This window comes from Cynocephalus volans, chromosome 4, assembly GCF_027409185.1.
Source record: "Cynocephalus volans isolate mCynVol1 chromosome 4, mCynVol1.pri, whole genome shotgun sequence".
NCBI classification, from domain to species: Eukaryota; Metazoa; Chordata; class Mammalia; order Dermoptera; family Cynocephalidae; genus Cynocephalus; species Cynocephalus volans.
Genome location: NC_084463.1, coordinates 149946360 through 149970748, shown reverse-complemented (window position 1 = coordinate 149970748; position 24389 = coordinate 149946360). Strand labels below are relative to the sequence as shown.

The following is a 24389-nucleotide window of genomic DNA, read 5'->3' as shown; positions in this document are numbered from 1 at the left end:
ATTATTTTGGAGGAAATTAATTTTTCTTTAATAAAATATTAAAAGCAGTTCCCTGTATAAATGTACAATTAGATAATTTGTGCTTCATGAAAATGGAGGAAAGCTGTGCACCTGAATACATCAACAAGACAGTGAAAAGACAAATCACAGGGGCAGAAAATTCAACACATATATGGCATAATGGAATGTATACTCTAAGATTCAACTTAGATAAATTTCAAATAGCGGCAAAATTAAGATTTATACTCTCACAATCTATACTTATGGGTTGCGCTGAGAGAAAAATCTGAATAACACAGTCTCCACAATGAATTTGTGTGGGGTAGGCACAGTGAATAGAAAAGGGCTTATGCACAATTTGTAAAGTGCTGATAATGTCCTGTCATTCCTTTTTTGGAAGAAGTGACATAGAGGATTATTATTCAAATGTACTTATCTAAATTGTTGTCCTAATTCACAATGAGAGAGGGAAAGCAAGTGGAGCAGGAGGGTAGCGTGCAAGGGTCACATATATACAGCTTCTGAAGATTAGATATAGACATCCCTAAAGGACCGTTATTTAGCCTACTACATCCTGGGAAGAATATAAAGAGAATATTTATCTCCTTTTTTAAAAACTTTTTTCTTACTGACAGCTGATTGTTAATGCATAATGAGATTTAATAATTATGGATATATAAATTATGTAAGTAATACTCTGAATCAATTTTATCCCATTATTTGAAGAATAAATTAATAACCAGCAAGGCACTGCATGAAGCACATTTTTAAAAATGACTAAAACCTTGTGTGTTTGTGTGTGGGGTGTGTGTGTGTGTGCACGCGCACACATGGTTACATCGAGTGAGAAAGCAATTCATTATGAACTAACTTCCTGATGGTCTCCTTCACATCCTTATTTCTAAGGCTGTAGATAAGAGGATTTAGCATAGGGATCACAATGGAGTAAAACGCAGTGGCTACTTTAATGAAGAGCCATGAGCTCTTAGATTTGGGCACACAACAGTATGCCCAAACAGAGAACAAAGAGAGTCCCATGGAAAATGGTGATGGCAGTCAGGTGGGAGGCACAGGTGGAGAAGGCTTTCTGAAGTCTACCTGTAGAAGGCATCTTGATGATAGTGACAACTATGAAGACATAGGAGGTTAAAATGACCAGGAGGCTACAAGCCTCACTGAATATTGAAATGACAGATACTGCGATCTGGCTGAAATAGGTGTCAGAGCAGGATACAGAGAGAATGGCAGAATATTCACAGCAAAAGTGATTTATGGTAGATCCACAGTAGGATAGTTTCAGAAGAGAATATGTGAGTGTCAAGGAACCGAGTCCACCCCATATGTAAGTTCCAGCTACCAGAACAGCACAGAGCTTAGGAGACATAGCAACTGTGTCGAGCAGGGGGTTACAAACAGCCACAAACCGGTCATAGGCCATCACTGCTAACATGAACATTTCCACAATCACAAATGTGCAGGCAAAGAAAAACTGTGTCATTCATCCTTTGAAGGACATAGTTTTGTCTTTCCCAACTAAGATTTCTAGTAGTTTGGGTGTGACTACACTGGAATAACAAAAATCCAAAAAGGATAAATGGCTGAGGAAAAAGTACATGGGTGTCTGAAGTTTGGGATTGATCCTTATGACCCCAATCATACCCAGGTTCTCCACCACAGTGACAGTGTAGATGACCAAGAACACCAGGAATAGGGGTGCCTGGAGGTGTGGGAACTCTGAGAAGCCCAAGAGGACAAAAGTGGCTCCAGCACTGTCATTTCCCTCAGTCAGCATCATCGTTCCTGTTGGAGGAAATCAGAGAGTTCATCCTGAGCAGCCGGACATAACAGAGACAGTAGGAATGAGGGACTGGAGATGACTCCCGATGAGAAACACCACCACCGAATGATGTGCAAAATATGCACCAATGTTTTATTTGTTGGCCTTTTTCCTGTGCCTCATTTGAATCTCTGTTTAGCCACTTACTGACTATTGGAACATGGAATGTCCCCTTTACCCATCAGTGACTCATCTCTTCATTTATAACACAAGAAATGTGGTTATCTCATGAAGTTCTTTTACAAGTTATATAAATATATGTGCATACTAAATGCTTACAATATGTCTGCTCCTTATAAATAATTATGAACTAATACATGAATTTCATTTACAGTCTATTATTTGTAAAGGAAGAATAAAACAAATAAAGGAATCAGAGGAAACACATCTTAGTTCATGGCAATAGGACAGATCACAACTGTTATGACTCAACAGAGCCTGCCACTGGGGATGTAAACAGTGTGTTTCTCTGAGGGTATTTCTCATTTCAAGACATGAGGGGACTGTGGTGCTAGTAAGTGCTCTCACTGAATGTGGTGCTGAGCTGACACTATCAATTCTGTATGACTATTTCTGAGTGTTTGCTTTTCTACACATATCCCACAGGAAGCAGGTAATGGTGCAAATTGAGAATAGGAATTGGAAACCATTACGAGAGGCATCGTAAAAGGAGCTTTCTCGTCTAACTCCCTTCTCAGTTTTCCTTCTATCTTTGATTCACATTTCCAGCAATATTTGAATCCATCAACACAAAATCTTTATTTTTCTCTTTTTTTCCTCAGGCCTTCTTTTTTCCCTCTGATTCCCTTTTAATCTCAGCTTCACACTATGAGAAAGGCAGTTAAGAGCAAAATGAAAGAAATTTTCAAAACGTGCTGCTGTATTTATTCCCACCCAAACTCCCATTACTCAGCTAGATAGCCCTGGATCTTCAGCCTGCCTTCTCCCACCCTGCAAGCCTGATGTTGTTTAGATTCTATTTTAGAATGATCCTCAAATCTTTACACATTTTTCAAAATGACCTGCTTCCAAAACACATGAAATCTAAACATTTCTGTCTGGATTTCCATTATAAATAATATGACTACATATCCAGACTCTTCACTGCTCCTTCTTTTATTTCACTCACACCAGCATTTTCAATCTTTCATGCACAAACTTGTTATTTTACAATGTAATATCTTCAAAAATTATCTCTTCTAGCTTGAATAACCTCTTTCTGCATCAACATCTAAGCATTCTTACCTTTTAATGACAGATTCCAGGCAATACTCTTCCAGAAATCTTGGTGACTAATCCAGACTTCAAAGTTTTACTGCTCTGACTGGTTTCCACCTACATGGTTTTAAAATCACAATTGTTATACAAAGTCTGATATATTTATCTACAATTTCATGAGTTTTTCAGTCTTCCCTTAAAATATTGTGAAAAATTGAGAACAAATAATTAATATTACTTTAATAGTCACCAAAATGATTAACCCTCATTAAACTACGTAAAAGAGTGTCCAAGACAAATCCAAATTGTTTCTTAAAGATGTATGAAATAGAGTTCAAAGCCCTGTAATCTTATTATCAGCATAATTAGTTGTATAGACTGCGGTGGTACTAAGCTCACATCAGTGTTTCTATTTTTCATTTCAGAGTTTACCGGAATTAAAATATAACACTTAGATTAATGAGTCACTGGAAATCAGGTATCCTTTTCAGAATTATTTACTGAAGGTTTCTATGATTAAATTAATAAAATTTTGAGTATTATTTATCAAAAAATGTGAATTTTCATAAAAATTGTTCTCGTTAATAATTAGGCAACAGGAGTTTCATCTAAATTGTATGATGCTTCAGGTGCAAAGCAAATTACATTTTTTTCTCATTAAAAAAAATTCATGGACAGCATACAGAAATTCTCAATTGTTAGTCAGCTTTGGAAACTATATTCTGTAGATATACTGCATGACCTTGAGAAATCAAAACCTAGAGAATCTTGACTGGGATTTGTAGTAAGGTACAAACAAGACAATTGGAAGAAAGTGCCTTCTTCCTAATTTAGAATATAATTAATTTGAAATTTTGTGTTTATATGGGAAAGTTGCACATATTGATCATTTTGTCATGGGAAAATAACAATAATAATCAACCCAAAATTGTATTCATTATGTATTTATTAAAAAAAATAAATCTTCCAAAATCAAAGAGAAAATATTACAATCCTGTCTCAATAAACCAACACAGTATGATTAGCGAGTAGCGCTTCTTCAGTTTTCTCAGCATTCCTATTTTTGGACATCTGATTGTTTTTGTAAATACCTATTCGGCATCATTGTACATACAGATCTGATATTGTGCCCTTGTCATTTATTATTTTATCTTAATTTAGTAAATTAAAATACATGTTGAATATAGATTTTCAGTGAGGCAATTGATAGATATATGAAATAATAAGGTGTATTAGTTTTCCTGTTGCATAAATTCCATAAAAACCTGTGTCAGAACTCTAGGGTTATATAACCTTATAAATCTATGTTAATGTGCATATTTTTTAGACAAATTCTCCTTTAGTTACATTCTATGAGAAATAGTACAGCTTAGTTATTGAAAGATACTTTTTGGAGGGACAATTATCCCTTCAAGTATTATTTCTTCTTTCTCTTTTCTCCTATAAGCTCTGGGTCTCCAATAAAATATATGTTAGTCCAAGTATTGTATCATCGATGTCTCTTACCTTATGTGCTGTTTCATTTTTTGTATTACTCTGTTTTATTCTATTTTCTCCTGTGATAAATCTTTCAATATATCATTTCTCCCTTCAACTGTGCTTAATATGCTATTGAAATATTTCTTTGTTCTTAATTTCATTTACTGTATTTGTAAAATAATATTTCTTTCCACTTCTCTTTCTAAATCACACTGGTCAATTATCATGATTCTCAGTTCCCCATAAATTTTTATTTTAAAAAATTTTGCCCTCCTCATCATAGAATGTCTAGTTGATTTACAACATGAATCCAATAATTCTAACTTTTAAAATAATTATAATTTTTCACCTTGTCTTCCTTAGATGGCCCTATCTAGTAATGTGCTTGATAAACTTTGATTAGGTACCAGCTATTACATTCAATAACTCATGTGTGAAAATAAGTTGAGGTCTTCAATGACTTAATCTTCATCAAGATAATAGTATTGTTTGTTTCCACCAGGCATTTAGAACACCAGCAGTCTAGCATAATCTTTATCCAATCCCCAGGCTTAACGTTTTCTGAGCCACGTACGTTAGTAACATCTCACTTTCAAGCTCACAACATTATAGTTTGTCTACTGATCCCTTTTTCATCTGTGTCCATTTATCTAGGATCTAAACGCATGTTAGAGAGTGTTTTCTCTGAATCTGCTGTTAGAAACTGCTCCTGACTTGGTGTAGTTTGTTGATGCTGTCATTAACATGTTTTGTTTTTCATGTTTTCATATTTTATTCTATTCTCTTAATAGTCTACATCTACTGCTTGTTGGAAATTGCCTGTGACTCCATTGCCAGAAACCACACTGTTTAGTCTTCATAGTTTGGTTTGAAATTTTTCTTTAACAAAATATGACTGGTCTTTTCAATGTAAGTGGACAATATCCTTCTAAAAGTAAGGTTATTGATCTCTTTCACACTTTACATAACTAGCCATTTACTGAATCTTCTTTAGAGACTGAAACTGATAACTAAACTGAGCACTTTGTCCATTATAACTTTTCTCTTAAGCTCAAAAATGCATTATTTATTTCTCTCATGGAATAAATGTATCATACTGTATATCCCCAGCAAGAATTTTCGGAAAAAGTAAAATACATAAAAGAGATAATGTCTGCAGTAATATTGTCAAATATTAACACTGCCAATTTTAAGCTATTTTCCCTTTTTTTCTTTGCATAGATAATATACAGAAGTGACAGTGGTACACATCAAGGCATTTTTTGCAAGGTTTTCCAGCAAGTAGTTTGTTTCGTTACAATAACAAAAATATTAACCTGTTTAAAAATTAAACCACTACTGAGAAGAAAGTACAGTGAAAAGAAAATAAAATTGATTCATAAGCCTAAAACAAAGATATTCATGTTAATACTTTATATTTATCTTTGTCAATTCTTTAATTTTATGTATTTTAATTCATAGCTACACATATATGTATATTTATCTATTCACTATCCATATGTGGAGAAATAAAGAGAGCAAGGGTGGAATTTCTTAATCAATATGTTGAAACCAATATATAGTCTTTTATTACCTCTCCCATTCCTCATAAGTCCAATTAAAATAATAATATTCTTAGAAATAATAATAAAGGAAGAAATCAAATAACAAAGTCACATCAATAAAGATGATGAAAACTAAATATTAGCAATATGATTTAAACATAATTTCGGGGATGATGGAGTATAGACTGATAAAGCAGAAAAGACTTGACTACAGCTAAAAATGCCTAGAAGCACAGATCTAAAGAACAAAGAAGTTTCAGAGCCCACGAGAGGTTCAGACTTCAAAAATATGCCCTAAAATGAATAAAGTAAATGCTGAAGTTTTAATGAAAATCAAAGGACCAGGTATAACCAGGATCTACCCAAGGAAAAGAAAAAAAATGCCATTAATGCTGCAATTAATGCTCAACTTCCCATATGTTCTCCTTCCAGGAACCAGGTTGAAGGAACATTCACTACTGGTGTTGTGCTGATACCCAGATGGGAGGCATGAGCTAAAGCATTTAAAGCTTCTTCTGTTTTGTAGTTTACACTTATGCTCACTTTGTATTATTCAAAGTAAGTCACATGGGAATTATCTTCTCTCTGCCTACAGGGAAGAATGACAAAGACAAAGAGAAACCTAATAATGTTGAACAAAGAAAACTGTCATAGACCCGAAACTCATATCCAAAAAAACAATTTTAAGTGATTTGTTGATAAAAAAAATGAAGATCAAAAAACACTCTTGAATATATATAGAAGACTGGATTTTTACTTCAAGAGTAGATAAATACTATCTTAAGCAATTCCAAGACAGTTAGAAAAGTAATAAATTTGACTAATCTAAAATTTAAACTTGTTCTTAATCAAAGGACATTAAATGAGCAAAAAGTAAATCCAAAATTCAAGTATATTTCCAAGGTATGTTACTGACAAAGACATAATATTCTTAATATACAAGTAATGTTCAAACACATAAGATTAAGCACAAGTAATTTTAAAGAAGTTTGGTAAAGAGTAAATGAAGACACTTTAGAAAGGGAAAAAACTAGTAAACATATTAGAATGTGCCTTACCTCAGCAATCATAGATATTTAAATTAAAACTACAGTAAAATATTCTACATAGAGAAAATGGGTAAACATCATAATGTCTAATGATACTAAGTGTTGGCAAGGAAGAGGATTATAACTTTAGAAGTTGCAATAATTGCTATTAGTATAAATTGATACAACCGCATTGAAAGTTTGAGAGAACCTTAAATGCACAATACTTCAAGGTGTAAACTCCCTTTTAATGAGTACTTACATGCATCACAATGGCATATAGGCCCCAAACATGAAACATCCCTAATGCCCATCATAGTAGACTGAATGAAAGAAAAAATCTGGTATGTTTGTACCATGAAATACTAAATGAAAACAAAAAAAAAATGAACCATAAATATATGCAACATGAATAACCTATAAAGTTATAATTCTCATGTATAAAAATCAGATATATGGTGGAATAAGGTTCATAATATGCTATCTACCCTAAGTGAATCATTTTGCAGTGTATGACCAACACAATGTACCCCACAACTACATAAAAGTAATTGTTAAACACAAGTCAGACACATGGAATATATATTGCATGATTTCCTTCTCTTAAAGTTTACAAAGTGGTAATATTAATTTGTGTTTTTTTGAGAGGAACCATTAGACACTGAGTTCATTTCAAAAAAACAAGTTCATCAGACTTTGGCTGTTGCTAGGACTGGGATGAAAGGGCTGATGACTGGCCTATGGTGAGCTGGTCATGTTCTATCTATTGATCCACTTGGGTGTTACATGGGTGTTTGTCTAAAAAATATTTCTTTGAAAGTATTTCAAGTTTAAAACAATGACTTCAAGGAGTTAAGCAAATTCACCCATTGCATAAAGTTAGGTTTTCATCATAATTAATGTTTCTATTAAGAAAAATATTGCGATTTACAGGCAACAGCTTTGAAGTGTGGAGCAGGAAAAGAACTGATTCTTAGCTGCAAAAGCGAGTCTTGAAACAGGGAACACGGCGCCAGGGCTGCTGTGGATGCAGCCAGGTTCCCGGAGGATGGGGCCGCACTGAAGGTGGCCAGCTGCCCTATTCAGGATCCGAGGTTTCAGGCCGGCATTAAAGAAGATTCCTGGGAGCGCCCGAGCGGCGCCGCGACTGAACAGCCCGAGGCGGCAGCGCCGAGAACACGGAAGGCAACAAACCAGAGACAGAGCGAGCGCCCGACCTGGCACAGCACTGTGAGTGATCCCTGGCCCACGCGGCTCCCGCCTGCACCACCAGGCCACTCACTGCCCCGGTGCTGCCTCCATTTTCCCAGGTGCGGGCAGCTCCGCCCTGCTCGGCCATCACTGAGCCCATTTGCTTGGCCTGGCGCGGGGCTTTCCGGACCCTGCGGGCCGACCTCCTCTCCCACTCCCTCCCCGGTTCTCTGGCGGGGCTGGGGGTGTGGGGCGTCCCGACCAGTGTTGGGAGGGCTAGAAAGTACGGGCGGGCCGACTGTCACTCCACCACACCCTGGACTCCGGCCCCGGTAAACTTCCTGTTACTGGGAGGCAGATAACATCTCTGCGACCACCAGTTTGGAAAAAAGCCTAACGAATTTCTGGTTGGGAATAGTGTGGTAGGAGAGTTCCCAGGTCCGCTTGAACCTGCCGGAGAGCAGGCTGCAGGCTGGCACTAGACTCGGTTTATACCGGGGGGATACAAAGGTGAACAAGACCCGAGAAAGATCTACACAGTGCTACAAAGGCACCCAGAGAGACCGGTTGTCTGTGCCTAGCAGAAACCTGATAGACTTCCTGGGCGAGGCGGTGCTGAGCAGGGTCTTGAAGGCCCAGCTGATAGACGAGGGGTGCAGAAGACACGCCCCAGCCCAGCACAGTGTGCACAGAGGGGGGAGACGTGCGGCCAGGGAGGCGGAGACTCGACAGAAACCACACACCCGGTGGGGTCGCCACTGCACGATCTAACAGCCTGGGCCAGAGCACACGGAACGGGGAGAAGTCCTGTACAGAAAGTGAAAGCTCAACAGAGATCACACACCCTGTGGTACGTGATCCACCAGCCCAGCAGAGTACAAGCTGACCAGAAAGGTGGATCCCCGGAGAAGCCCAAGACCCGAGGCAACCACACACACAAGACACTAGAGGCCAACTGAGCAGTCACGGCGGGAGCCATACCAAATTAGCAACCACAGCAACATCCTAGTTAGTCATTAGTCTCAAACCGGTGGACTGTGAAACCCCCTGCCACAATGAATAAACACCAAAAAAAAGACACCAGAAATACAAAAAATCAAGAAAGTACACCACCAAAAGTTAATAAATCTCATACTCTAGATCCTATAGAACAAGAAGCCCTTGAAATAACTGACAAGGAATTTCGAGTGATAATTCTAAGGAAACTGAATGAGATACAAGAAAACTCAGCTAGACATCATGATGAAATGAGGAAAAGTATACAGGATCTGAAAGAGGAAATATACAAGGAAATCAATGTCTTGAAAAAAAATGTAGCAGAACTTGCTGAACTGAAGAAATTATTCAGCGAAATAAAAAACACAACGGAGAGTTTAACCAGCAGGCTTGTCGAAGTTGAAGAGAGAACCTCTGAACTTGAAGATGGGCTGTTTGAAATAACACAAGCAGACAAAAAGAAAGAAAAAAGAATCAAGGACATGGAAGAAAATCTGAGAGAGATATCAGACAACCTCAAGCGCTCAAATATCTGAGTCATGGGTATTCCAGAAGGGGAGGAAAATGGAGATTCCATTGAAAACATATTCAACAAAATAGTGGCAGAAAACTTCCCAGGTATAGGAAAAATCACAAATCTTCAGATCCAGGAAGCTCAATGATCTCCAAACGTATTCAACCCAAAAAGGCCTTCTCCAAGACATGTCATAGTCAAATTGGCAAAACTCAGAGACAAAGAGAGAATCTTAAAAGCTGCAAGAGAGAAGCGTCAAATCACCTATAAGGGAGCCCCAATCAGGTTAACATCAGACTTCTCATCACAAACCCTAAAAGCTAGAAAGGAATGGGATGATATTTTCAAAATACTAAAAGACAAAGATTGCCAGCCAAGAATACTCTACCCTGCAAGGCTATCCTTCCGAAATGAGGGGCAAATAGTATATTTCTCAGACAAACAAAAACTGCGGGAGTTCACTACCACAAGACCACCCTTACAAGAAATCCTCAAGGGAGTACTGGGTTTGGTTCCCGAAAAATAACTACCACTGCCATAAAAACCTAAGAAAAATCTAAACCCGCTAGTACAATAAAAATGGCATTCATGAAGAGAAAACAAGCTAACAAAAACACTATCTACAACCTAAGGAACCAACAAACAAAGAAACCAAACAGTAAATCAGAAAGCAAGGAACAAAAGACACCTAAGACAACCAAACAACCAATAAAATGCTAGGAATAAATCAACACCTTTCAATAACAACTCTTAATGTTAAAGGCTTAAATTCCCCAATTAAAAGACACAGACTGGCTGACTGGATCAAAAAGCAGGACCCAACTATATGCTGCCTACAAGAGACCCACCTCACCCATAAAGATTCACACAGACTAAGAGTGAAAGGATGGAAAAAGATTTACCATGCAAACAGAAAAGAAAAACGAGCAGGAGTGGCTATTCTTATATCTGACAAAATAGACTTTAAACTAAAAACCATAAAAAGAGACAATGAGGGACACTACTTAATGATAAAAGGACTGATCCATCAAGAAGACATAACAATCATAAATATGTACGCACCCAATGTTGGAGCAGCCAGATTTATAAAACAAACTCTATTAGACCTAAAGAAGGAAATAGACACTAATACCATAATAGCAGGGGACCTGAACACTCCACTGTCAATATTAGACAGATCATCTAGGCAAAGAATCAGTAGAGAAACACAAGATCTAAACAAGACTCTGGACCAATTGGAATTGGCAGATATCTACAGAACATTCCACCCAACAACCTCAGAATATTCATTCTTCTCATCAGCACATGGATCATTCTCCAGGATAGATCACATATTAGGTCACAAATCAAGTCTCAATAAATTCAAAAAAATTGGAATTATCCCATGTATCTTCTCAGACCACAATGGATTAAAACTAGAATTTAATAACAAACAAAACTCTGGAAACTATGCAAACACATGGAAATTAAACAGCATTCTACTTAATGACATATGGGTCCAAGAAGAAATCAAGCAGGAAATCAAAAAGTTTATTGAAACTAATGAAAACAATGATACATCATACCAAAACCTGTGGGATACTGCAAAAGCAGTATTGAGGGGAAAATTTATTGCATTAAATGCTCACTTCAGAAGAATGGAAAGATGGCAAGTGAACAACCTAACACTTCACCTTAAAGAACTAGAAAAACAAGAACAATCCAATCCTAAAGTTAGCAGACGGAAAGAAATCATTAAGATCAGAGCAGAACTGAATGAAATTGAAAACCAAAAAACAATTCAAAAGATCAACGAATCAAAAAGTTGGTTTTTTGAAAAGATAAATAAAATTGACAAACCATTAGCATGGCTAACAAAAAAAAGAAGAGAGAAGACTCAAATAACAAAAATTAGAAATGAAAAAGGCGATATTACAACTGATTCATCTGAAATACAAGGAATCATTCGAGACTACTATAAACAACTATACGCCAACAAATTTGAAAATCTGGAGGAAATGGATAAATTTCTGGACACACACAAGCTCCCAAAACTGAACCGTGAAGACATAGAAAATTTGAACAGACCAATAACAATAAAGGAGATTGAAGCTGTTATCAGAAGGCTCCCAACAAAGAAAAGCCCAGGACCAGATGGATTCACAGCAGAATTTTACCAAACATTCAAAGAGGAATTGACACCGATTCTTTACAAACTATTCCAAAAGATTGAAACGGACGCAAATCTCCCAAACTCATTCTATGAAGCAAACATCATCCTGATACCAAAACCAGGTAAAGATATAACCAAAAAAGAAAACTACAGGCCGATATCCTTGATGAATATAGATGCAAAAATCCTCACTAAAATACTAGCAAACAGAATACAGCAACACATACGAAAAATTATTCATCATGATCAAGTGGGATTCATCCCAGGGATGCAAGGTTGGTTCAACATACGCAAATCAATAAATGTGATACACCATATTAATAAACTCAAACACCAGAACCATATGATCATCTCTATAGATGCTGAAAAAGCATTTGATAAAGTTCAGCACTCATTCATGACAAAGACCCTCTATAAGTTAGGTATAGAGGGAAAGTATCTCAACATAATTAAAGCCATATATGACAAACCCACTGCCAATATCATCCTGAATGGGGAAAAGCTGAAAGCTTTTCCTTTAAGAACAGGCACTAGACAAGGATGCCCACTCTCACCACTCCTATTCAACATAGTGTTGGAAGTACTAGCCAGAGCAATCAGAGAAGAGAAGGAAATAAAGGGCATCCAGATTGGAAAAGATGAAGTCAAACTGTCCCTGTTTGCAGATGACATGATCCTATATATCGAACAGCCTAAAACCTCTACAAAAAAACTGTTGGAATTGATAAATGATTTCAGCACAGTAGCAGGATACAAAATCAACACACAAAAATCAGTAGCATTTCTTTTCTCCAATAGTGAACATGCAGAAAGAGAAATCAAGAAAGCCTGCCCATTTACAATAGCCACCAAAAAAATAAAATACTTAGGAATTGAGTTAACCAAGGAGGTGAAAAATCTCTATAATGAGAACTACAAACCACTGCTGAGAGAAATTAGAGAGGATACAAGAAGATGGAAAGATATTCCATGCTCTTGGATTGGAAGAATTAACATAGTGAAAATGTCCATACTACCCAAAGTGATATACAAATTCAATGCAATCCCCATCAAAATTCCAAAGACATTTTTCTCAGAAATGGAAAAAACTATTCAGACATTTATATGGAACAATAAAAGACCACGAATAGCCAAAGCAATGCTCAGCAAAAAAAATAAAGCTGGAGGCATAACACTACCTGACTTTAAGCTATACTACAAAGCTATAATAACCAAAACAGTATGGTACTGGCATAAAAACAGACACACTGACCAATGGAATAGAATAGAGAATCCAGAAATCAACCCACACACTTACTGCCATCTGATCTTTGACAAAGGCACCAAGCCTATTCATTGGGGAAGGGACTGCCTCTTCAGCAAGTGGTGTTGGGATAACTGGATATCAATATACAGGAGAATGAAACTAGATCCATACCTCTCACCGTATACTAAAATCAACTCAAAATGGATTAAGGATTTAAATATACACCCTGAGACAATAAAACTTCTTAAAGAAAACGTAGGGGAAACACTTCAGGAAATAGGACTGGGCACAGACTTCATGAATACGACCCCAAAAGCACGGGCAACCAAAGGAAAAATAAACAAATGGGATTATATCAAACTAAAAAGCTTCTGCACAGCAAAAGAAACAATTAAAAGAGTTAAAAGACAACAAACAGAGTGGGAAAAAATATTTGCAAAATATACATCTGACAAAGGATTAATATCCAGAATATATAAGGAACTAAAACAACTTTACAAGAAGAAAACAAGCAACCCAATTAAAAAATGGGCAAAAGAGCTAAGTAGGCATTTCTCTAAGGAAGATATCCAAATGGCCAACAGACATATGAAAAAATGCTCAACATCACTCAGCATCCGGGAAATGCAAATCAAAACCACATTGAGATACCATCTAACCCCAGTTAGGATGGCTAAAATCCAAAAGACTCTGAACGATAAATGCTGGCGAGGCTGCGGAGAAAAAGGAACTCTCATACATTGTTGGTGGGACTGCAAAATGTTGCAGCCTCTATGGAAAATGGTATGGAGGTTCCTTAAACAATTGCAAATAGATCTACCATACGACCCAGCCATCCCACTGTTGGGAATATACCCAGAGGAATGGAAATCATCAAGTCGAAGGTATACCTGTTCCCCAATGTTCATCACAGCACTCTTTACAATAGCCAAGAGTTGGAACCAGCCCAAATGCCCATCATCAGATGAGTGGATACGGAAAATGTGGTACATCTACACAATGGAATACTACTCAGCTATAAAAACGAATGAAATACTGCCATTTGCAACAACATGGATGGACCTTGAGAGAATTATATTAAGTGAAACAAGTCAGGCACAGAAAGAGAAATACCACATGTTCTCACTTATTGGAGGGAGCTAAACATTAATATATAAATTCACACACACACATACACACACACACACACAAATCGGGGGGGGAGGGAAGAAGATATAACAACCACAATTATTTGAAGTTGATACAACAAGCAAACAGAAAGGACATTGTTGGGGGCGAGGGGGGGGAGGGAGAAGGGAGGGAGGTTTTGGTGATGGGGAGCATTAATCAGCTACAATGTATATCGACAAAATAAAATTAAAAAAAAAAAAAAAAAAAAAAAAAGAAAAATATTGGACAATGATAATTATTATAAATTTTAGACATCTCAATAGACAATCTGTGATTAGCAGTTCACATAAGTTTAGTAAATAAGGAGAATGGATTAATTTAGTATCAACTGCGAAAGACAGACTCAATGACAGTGACGCCTAAGAAAGCAGACACCTGAAGAAGTAGATTTATATTGCAAATAGAAGCAATGCAATTTATCAACAGATATCTGTGAGAGGCTACAGAATTATAAATAATATTTTCTCCTTTGATTAAGCTACCTAGTAGATGTGCATATCACTTACTGATAAGAACACTGGTAGGAGGGATAAATTTATTGTGAGAATGGGTGATCAAAGATACATTTGATTAATCTTGGCCTTTGTACCACTCAGTAATGGAATATTGTTAGAAGTAAATTAAACTTTTTTTTTCATATACAGCATTACTACGACACTTTCAAATATATTACATTGGTACTAAAAAAAGTGAGTGATGAATATAGAGAGTAGTAATATTTTCAGCAGTTTGCTTATAGTCAGATATGTTTCATAATGTAAACTTCAAGGTCATCATTGGACTTGAAATAAACTTGCAAGGTGAAACGAATGCTGTTTTTTAGCTCCTGGCTGAGTCATAAGAGTTGGCGACAAAGACTTGGCTGTGGATCCAGGAAATGAAGACGTTACGTGTGTTTGTGGCACTTTTATTAAGAACAACTTAAAGCTAAACCATAACATGAGTCCCATCTTTCATAAGTCCCTAACTGGAGAAAACTCTTTTTAATCCTGATGTCCATAGGGTCCATTTATATATTTATATATATATATATGTATATATAATGCATAATATATATAATATGTATGTGTGTATAAATATATATATATCAAAATTTATATGTATATATAAATATATGTATATATATATAAATGTATATATATATATATATCAAAATTTATACACACACACATATTTATGAAACCTCCTGAGATTGAGTAAATCAGAATGCTCTATATTCACATTAAGTGAGAGATAATTGTAGTACATTATAAGCATGAAAAATCATGGCATATGCAGTGCTATTTGATTTAAAGAATAATTATTAACAAAACCAAACTATCATCAGCAAATCATATAAAAAAGAAACAGAATTGGGACATAAATAAATATACATGTTTGAAGTTTATTACATTCCTGACAGGCTCTTTCAGATCTTTGTTCCTAGGGCTTGTAGAGAAGGGGATTCAGCATGAGGATCATGATTATAAACAGCACACTGGCACCTTTGACCAGGACACATGAGATTTTGGATTGGGCACAAAATAAGGAAGGAGGATGATCCCATGGAAGATGGTAATGACAGTCGGGAGGCAGAGGTGGGGAACACTTATCCAAATCCACCAGTGGAAGGCATCTGGATGACAGTGACAACTTTGAAGACACAGGAGGTGAAGATGATCAGGAGACTATAAGCGTCACTGTAATTAGAGATAACTAAACTCACCATCTGGCTGAAAGTGGGGCCAGCACAGGATAAATAGAGGATGGCACAGAACTCATGTCCAAAGTGATCGATATTTTTAAATCCATAGTAGATAGGTATAAAAAAAATAATAAGAAGAATAAATGTCAAGGAACAGCGCTCATCCCACATAAAAATTCCAGCTACGAGCAGATCATAGAGTTAAGAAACATAGCAACTGTGTAGAGTTGGAGATTGCAAACAGCCACAAGTCAATCATCAGCTATCATTGCTAATATGAACATTTCTGTAATCTCAACTGTACAGCCAAGGAAAAATTGTACAATACATCCAGTAAATGAGATAGTTTTCTCTTCCACAACTAAGAATTCCAGCAGTTTGGATGCAAATACACCGGAATATCAAATATGCAGAATGGATAGATGGCTGAAGAAAAAGTACATGGGTATATGAAGTTAGATTGATCCTTATGTCCTCAATTACACTCAAGTTCATCACCAGAGTGACTTTGTAGATTGCTGAGAACACCAGGAAGACGGGTGTTTGGAGGTGGGGATAATCCGAGAGGCCCAACAGGATGAATGTGGTCACAGAGCTCTTGTTTTCCTCTTCCAGCTTCATGGCCCTTGGTTTAGAAAGAAAAGAAAAAAAAAAAACTGAGCAGCAGAACTTGAGAAGGTGGGTGGGAGGAACTCAGGAGAGACTCAATGTTAACTAGCAAAGACAAATGTAGTAAGTTTGTATTCATGAGTGCGCTGCTTCATTTACAGTCTTATTTGACAACTCACTAACATTTTCATTATGGGCAATAAACTCCTTATTTGGAAAATAATAATAATAATAAATGTGTACTTTATTTTGATATTTTATATAAATTTTATTTTAATGTATTTGATAATTAGAGCATTGAATGCTCCATGATAAAATATAATTACATGAGAAATGTAAGACAGACATAAAGCACAATCAGAAAAGCATTGAGCAAATCATACTGGCCATGCAATCATGGCAGAGAGGCCTTGGGAAGATTAGATACTCTTAATATATAAAGAAAACCGTAATAGTAAATCTCTTTGGAGAAACGTGTATCTTGTCAGATACTTACAATTTTGTGTTAGTATATTGAATTTTTACCTATTCTAGGTTCATCCTGTTAAGGATTCACAGAGCATGTACTTAAGAGGATCTTTAAGCGATCTCAGAACTTCCACTGTTAAGTCTAATCGAATCCACCATACGGTCATTACAGGGCACAAAATTCTCAATGATATAAAACTGTCTCTTGAGAAAGAATGTTGGAGATATTCTTCACAGTTTCACATTAATTGTCTTCTGCTTATTAGGCAGTCTGTTTGCTGTGGATATTGCATTAAACAGAACTAAAGAACCAGTTATTAATCAGAAATTGTTAACTACAAAAACATTTTGCTTTAAATGTAATAGTAAGTACAGAATCAACTAAGAACCTTTTTTTTTTTTTTATGTGACAAACTCTGCTTTGGTAGCCAAGGATAAATGACAGAATATGTAATGTTGAAAAATATGAACTTTTTGCTTTTATATACAAGCAGGAGTCGGAATATTTGAAATTTCACATGACTAAACCTCAAGAACAAGAATGAATTTAGAAATAGACTTGGAGACCCAATAGCTATGATGTCATCACTTTGAGAACATCCATGAACTAGAACATTAGCCTTGTCTGTAACAAAGACCACCTGCCATCCAATTTACCACTGATAATCTCAGGCACAGAGACTTGACACAGCTGATGCAGATTCCTGACTATCTTCACATGTCTTGTGTTCAGTCTTCATTATCTATGCTTCTACTGTCCATTTCTTACATTTAAGCTTCTATGTTCACATCTAATGACTTGTCTTCAAACCCTGTCACTGTAACAAACCACAACATTACCATCATAGTCAATTTTATATTTCAATATTTATCTTAGGATTTCCTTTGGCAGTATTCAATTTTCTTGTAATTTTCAAGTCCTATTAGATATGTTTCTATTTACAGAGTTAATAAAAAAAAGTCTGATTTGCTCTCTTTCACAATATAGACTTTCAAATATTTCAAGATGCTTAACCTAGTCCTCTTGATTTTTCCTAGGTAAACATCTTTCATGTTTTTATTTGTTTCTTTCTTTGTTTCATTTACTTACACTAGGTACTAAATATCTCAGAGGATCTACTCAATACACTGGGCATAACATTATCAGCTTCCTGAGCTGATATCTGTACTGAGATCTAGACCCAAAATCCCAGGGAAATTTGTCCAGACCAAGAGGCTATCAATTCAGGAAACTGCTTTTAATCGCTATATATCTCATAACTTAGAACTTGTAGTTAATAGTTTGAACTGAGTCAGACCAAATCACCAACATGCTCAACTTTGTCCATGGTGCACTGGAAAGCCACACAACCCATGATTATTCATTTAGAATGTTTGGGCAAACTTGAAGACTGTTCATTGCTTACTATACTTTATGCCCTTCTTGATTTTTCTTTTTTCACATTCCTGTCTGTATGACTTTCAATCTAATTTACCCCTGACCACATTTCTTGCCTTAATTGAGGACTCTTAGTCTGCCTAGATTACCTTAATTATAACTTCAGTTTCCATTTATATTACAGATCATGGACAATCATTCCAGTTTTCTATACCCTATCATAATTTTGGAGATGTGTTAAACATTTATTAAATATATTCTCACCTTAGTTCTTGAAGAGTACCGACATTGGGTCGTATGTACACTTTATGTTTAATAAATACAGGAAGCTATAACAACCTAGAAGGATGCAGGATCAGTTAAATATGTGCCTTCCTTACCCATCTCAAAATAAGTTTTAGTGCAAAATTTACACCATGTGTTTATTTAACAAATAAAACAGATACAGAAACATGCACAGAGAACACAGCCATTCCTAAAATATGGTAATAATTTTGTGAAAGTCGTTAAGATATTATTCTGAGTGAATTAAGATATGTAACTGGGAGGATGACTCAGATTGAATAAATCAACTGCATTCATGTTTATAGTATGAAGAAAACAAAACAAAACGAAATGGTCTGGGAGTTTAACCTGGACTCTTTCTAGTTTTAAGTGCAATGTTCAGATTTAAATTCAAAATTTCATATAATCTTTTCATTTAATGTTACAAAATCTTCATTTTTCCATTACTTTACCACCCATATCTTGTGGGTTTTTTATCCTTTTATATCCTGAGGCTTGTAACTCTTGGAAATTCAGTCAGGAAAAATGAAAAGCAGGAATTCCAAAATGTCTCTTTCTGTTTATTCCCACTGTCAGCAATTGCCATTTAGATACAACTTTCCTTACCAGCTTCTGACACTATAATCCAACTATTCTTTCAGCATTGAATATAATAACAATATTTTTGAAAGCATTTTATTAAAAATGCATCAAATTGAAATTTTTTTGACATGGATTTCTATAATATCCCGAATGAAGTATATGATTGTTACTTTGCCTCCCATGGATTGGATTTGTCACCCCACTTCCCCTGGGTGATGGAGCCACAAAGGATTACTCAAAGCCCAACTCTTCTGAGCAGTGAGAAACCCCAATGTGGTTAATCTCCCCCAGAACCCTCAAACAAGAGGCATCCCTTCCTTGGGAAATTTACCACAAATTGGGGTTCTCTTCCTGCATTTATTTTCCAGACCAGGAAGTTGCTGGAAGAGAATATAGGTGGGGTTATAGTTTAACAATATAGGCTGGTAACTTTCAGTGAAACAAGTCAGATGACATTCTATTAAGGTAATTAAGTGATCCATGAACAAAAGCCTGATCTTAGCAAACATTCCTTCTCCCTCCATGAATTTTCTGGTATCTTTACACATTAATCAGTAACTAGTCTATCTTTGAGCCAGCAACCTTTCTGTGCCACAAATCTTTATCTTACATCAGAGACTTTATAGCCTGATGAAAATGTCCAGTCCTCAGCAAGGTCAGTATTTGAAACTGCAAGGCTTTTAAAAAGCAGGCCCTGTGAAGTACATTTGCTTTAAGAATCCTCTACATCTGCCCCTATTTTATTTATTTAAAAGAAAAGGCAAAAGCTATAGATCAGATTAGCACAGTTAAGAAAGAAGCATTTAAAGCAAAGTTGGTATCATTTAGCATGGTAAGTCCTTTTAATTTACTTAAGGTACAGACTGATGATGTCCTGTCTCTCAGGGCAGCTGTTGTTGCATCATTACAGGTGCTGTGAATTGGGTGTAATTACCAATTGTTGAAACTCCAGAAAGGGATTTTGCTCCATGTAACACTTGATTTTGAGTCCAGAGAGTTTGTTGATGTTAAACTGTCTAGGACATTACTGCTTTCAAAGCTTCTAGTCTTTTGTAAAGTATTTGATCAGTTACAAGTCTTTGTTTAAGAACAGGGTGTCTCATCCACGTTACAAACACCCTCTTTAAGGCCAGGAAAATTTAGAGAACTGCTTTTGTAGAGAAGACATTATTTCCACCTTTATGATCAAGGCATTCCTCATAAAAGCATTGATGATAAACATCTTGATAGAAAAACTCTTACTTTTCTTGGTATAAATCTCTCAGTGTTGGGAAGGCTCTTTCCCATGTGATGATTGAAAGAAGCATCTTGGTTCACTTTCTTTCAGTGATCTGTCCCAGGTCAGGGGAAAAGATGAACAGCAGGACGAAGCAGCAGTTTAGGCCAAATTAGGGCAAACATGAATGAGAGATCAGCAACTTGGAAGTGAGACATGCTATCTTATATCCAAAGTTTTAAATTACATCCCGTTATAAAGGGAGAGAGTTAATTTCATTGAACTTATAAAAATAGCCACATTATCATCATAATAATAAGAATACTTAGTTATTAAATTTGGGGGGGATCGAATAGGGAGAAAACAAATGCTTTTACTTCTGTTTTAAATGACATTTTGCCAAACTGTTAGTTATAGATAGCTTGAGAGAGAGAGAGAGAGAGAGAGAGAATTTTCTTACATTTGGAAAACATTAGAAGTACCAGTAGTGTTTTAAAATAAGGATATTGTAAAAACACATAATTCCTTTTTATTAGTTCACTAATTGACTTCCATCATCTTGACTTTTGTGAACAATTTCACAAACACATCAGTTTCTTCATTAGAATTAAGGAACTTCAGTTTATAGCTATGAACTCAAAGCAGAAAAACTATACCTATCAGGGATTTTTTCATGAAATATGTGAAGACATAACATTTTAAAATTATAATTAAACCAGGATTATGACTGGTAGCATTTATATCAAGGCACAGATATATAAGAACCTAGCAAGATGTTGGAACACATATCCATAACACCTTCAGTACTTGACAATTCTTTCCTATATAGTCTAAAACTTTGGGACTTTAGTTTAAAGCTATGATCTACTAGTTTCCTAGCATTATTATAGACATAAGAAGAGAAGCCTCATTTAAACAAGTACAGGAGATGTTGAAATTAACATAAATCATAATGGAGTTAAAAAGAAAGTGTTAATGGTAAATATGAACAGGCACCGAATGAAGAGATGTGGTTTAGGTATGTGGGACAAGGGTGGAAAAATGGACATATCAGGAAGACCAAACACACATGCAAAGAACATGAACAGAACTTAGGAGTCAACATGTAAGTGACAGTTAACATTTCACCCACATTGGATTGCAGAGATAGCACGAAGATAAGGAGAAAAGATGAAATGAGAGAACAGGCTTAACTCAGAAATTCTGCCACTCATAATAATAGTTTTTAAATGATTTTCTAAACTTTTTAAACACTATTATTTCTAAGAATTATTCTGCACTCCTTTAACATACTCCCAACTTTTGTAATTAAATATTCCTAAGAATCTGGTGGAACATTTATTATTTTCTCTATTTAAGATGATGCAGTAACCAAAGTTCCATAACACAGAACACTTCAATACCAACAAATTTAAAAAATGATAAATAATAAACATAAGACAAAAAATGAAAAATATATATATACATGTATGGATTTCCCATTCTCTACACACAGTTTGCAATGGTGTTATCTTCATTATAAAGTAACATAAATTTTATTTTGAAAGAAGTAGTAGATTCCATAAGGAATACTGAAGTAAAGTGTGACCTTATGAGCTCTCGGTTAGACTTATGAAGATTCTACAGCAGACTAAAGGTCTTGTCTAAACAGTGCCACTACCCATATCCATTTAATACATTACAGATTGAAGAAAAACAAAGAAGCGGCTGAACATTTTGAAATATCTTCAGTCCTACTCTTTTAAACTTAAGAGACAAAAAGATAAGTGAATCAAAAAAGTAGCTCATGACTACCTGCCTCCGTCTCTTCTGTCCATTCAAACACTGCAACTTGCCTAGTAATCCCCACTCCCACCTGCCCGACTTCCACTTTGGAACTCTGAGTCTTGCTAACAACATTTTCTCAAAGAATATAATTTGGATCCAACCACTTTTTTTAGAGCTTCTTTCACGTCCCTGTTCCTCAGGCTATAGATTAGGGGGTTCAGCATGGGAATCACTACAGTGTAGAGCACTGTGGCCACTTTATCCACATCCCCACCATTGCCTGAACTGGGTTGGCAATAAATATAAAGGACTGTCCCATGAAAGACAATGATGGCTGTGAGGTGGGAGGCACAGGTGGAAAAAGCTTTGCACCTTCCCTCTGCCGAGTGCATCCTCAGGATGGTGATGAGAATAAACAAGTAGGAGCTGAGGATGATCACGATGGTCATGATCTCAACGAAAGTGGCCAGAATGAAAAGAAGGACCTTGTTCATAGTAACATCAGAGCAAGCGAGACTTAAGAGAGGGGGAAGATCACAGAAGAAGTGGTTAATCACATTTGATCTATAGGATGGGATCTCAAGAACCAAGCACAAGTGAATCAGAGAACACACCAATCCACAGAGGTAGCAGCAAGATGCCAGCTCTCCACAGAGCTTCTCACACATGGAGACCATGTAGAGCAGTGGGTAACAGATGGCCACAAAGCGGTCATAGGCCATCACAGCAAGTAGAAAGGACTCATTGACCGCGTATGTGCAAAACAAGCAGAATTGCATAATGCACCCCAGGAACGAGATGGCTTTGTCCTTGTTTAATATATTAGCCAGCATCTTTGGCACAATGGTTGAGGAGTAGCAAAAATCCACAAAGGACAAGTGGCTGAGGAAAAAGTACATGGGGGTGTGGAGGTGAGAGCTGACTCGAATCAGTGCAAACATGCCCAGGTTGGCCAAAACCGTGGCTCCGTAGATGAGAAGGAACAGCAAGAAGAGGAAGACTTTCAGCTCAGGGTCATCAGATAAGCCAAGGAGAATGAACTCTGTCACAGTGGTGCAGTTCTCCTCACCCATGTCTCCACTTTATTTGGTGTTGGAGGAAAAAAACAAATACGTTATTCTCCATTACATGATCTAAAATTTAGTTTTGGGTCTCTCCTGTAAAAAGATATTAGAAGAAGTAAGATAGTTATTTACCAGACATGATTGGGACTTCTATTTTAAAATTTATGAAAAATTCAGATATTGTATAATTACAGATGCATAAAACTCACAGTTTACTTCAAGAATCATACATAAACATAAACATTTATAAGAACTTATATATATTTTTTGAAGTTGTCTTTCACAATTGAGATCTTGGCACTGATTCATTAGGAAAGAGATTAAAGTATAATGTAATTAGCCCTTTTGATCTATCAAATTCAAATCCTATTTTGGGGGGGAGAAGACTCTTTAATTGACACTCTATTATTTGGTTCTTCAGAAATAATTCTCAAACTATGTATTACTCTTCTCTAAGTTTAACACTGAAATGCTGAAAGATATGCTTATTTGAGTTTGCTTGCCCACAAGTGTATGTTTTCTATGCAGATATTATGTGAAGCAAGTAGTTTTTAAACTCTAAGTTAGCAATTTTCCATATAATTAGTATAGTTGCCTAATTAATTATAATCTCAGTATTGGCCTTGATTTAGGACATTTTTATTGTTTAGTACAATCTCTTAGTAACTATGACTCTTCACCCTTAGAAAGATCTATTTATTAGATGAATTTAATTCTTTGATTTTATTTGAAGTGATTAAAGATGTGCATTGAAAATTATTTTTAAAATTCCCACTGTTGTATTTCAGTATTAAAATTAAGAAGTAGCATCAAATAAAAGGAGAATGGTCAAATTTGTGGTGCACATGTCATGGAAAATAGGCAGATATTAAAATGATCATTTTAAATAATGTTTAATGACATGAAAAATGACTGTGATAAAATGCAAAGTTAAAAAAAAAGTAAGTCATATTGTACAGTT

At 36.0% G+C, this 24389-nt stretch overlaps 1 protein-coding gene and 1 pseudogene across 1 annotated transcript; both read right to left on the bottom strand.

Moving 5' to 3' along the window:
- Nucleotides 1–834: 834 nt before the first annotated feature.
- On the bottom strand, nt 835–1826 carry LOC134374578 (olfactory receptor 1165-like; annotated as a pseudogene).
- A 20660-nt stretch (nt 1827–22486) lies between these two features.
- LOC134376538 (olfactory receptor 5L1-like) lies at nt 22487–23437 on the bottom strand. Its single transcript, XM_063095050.1, has one exon. It carries the CDS (start codon nt 23435–23437, stop codon nt 22487–22489), a length of 951 nt encoding a protein of 316 aa, XP_062951120.1.
- Nucleotides 23438–24389: the final 952 nt, after the last annotated feature.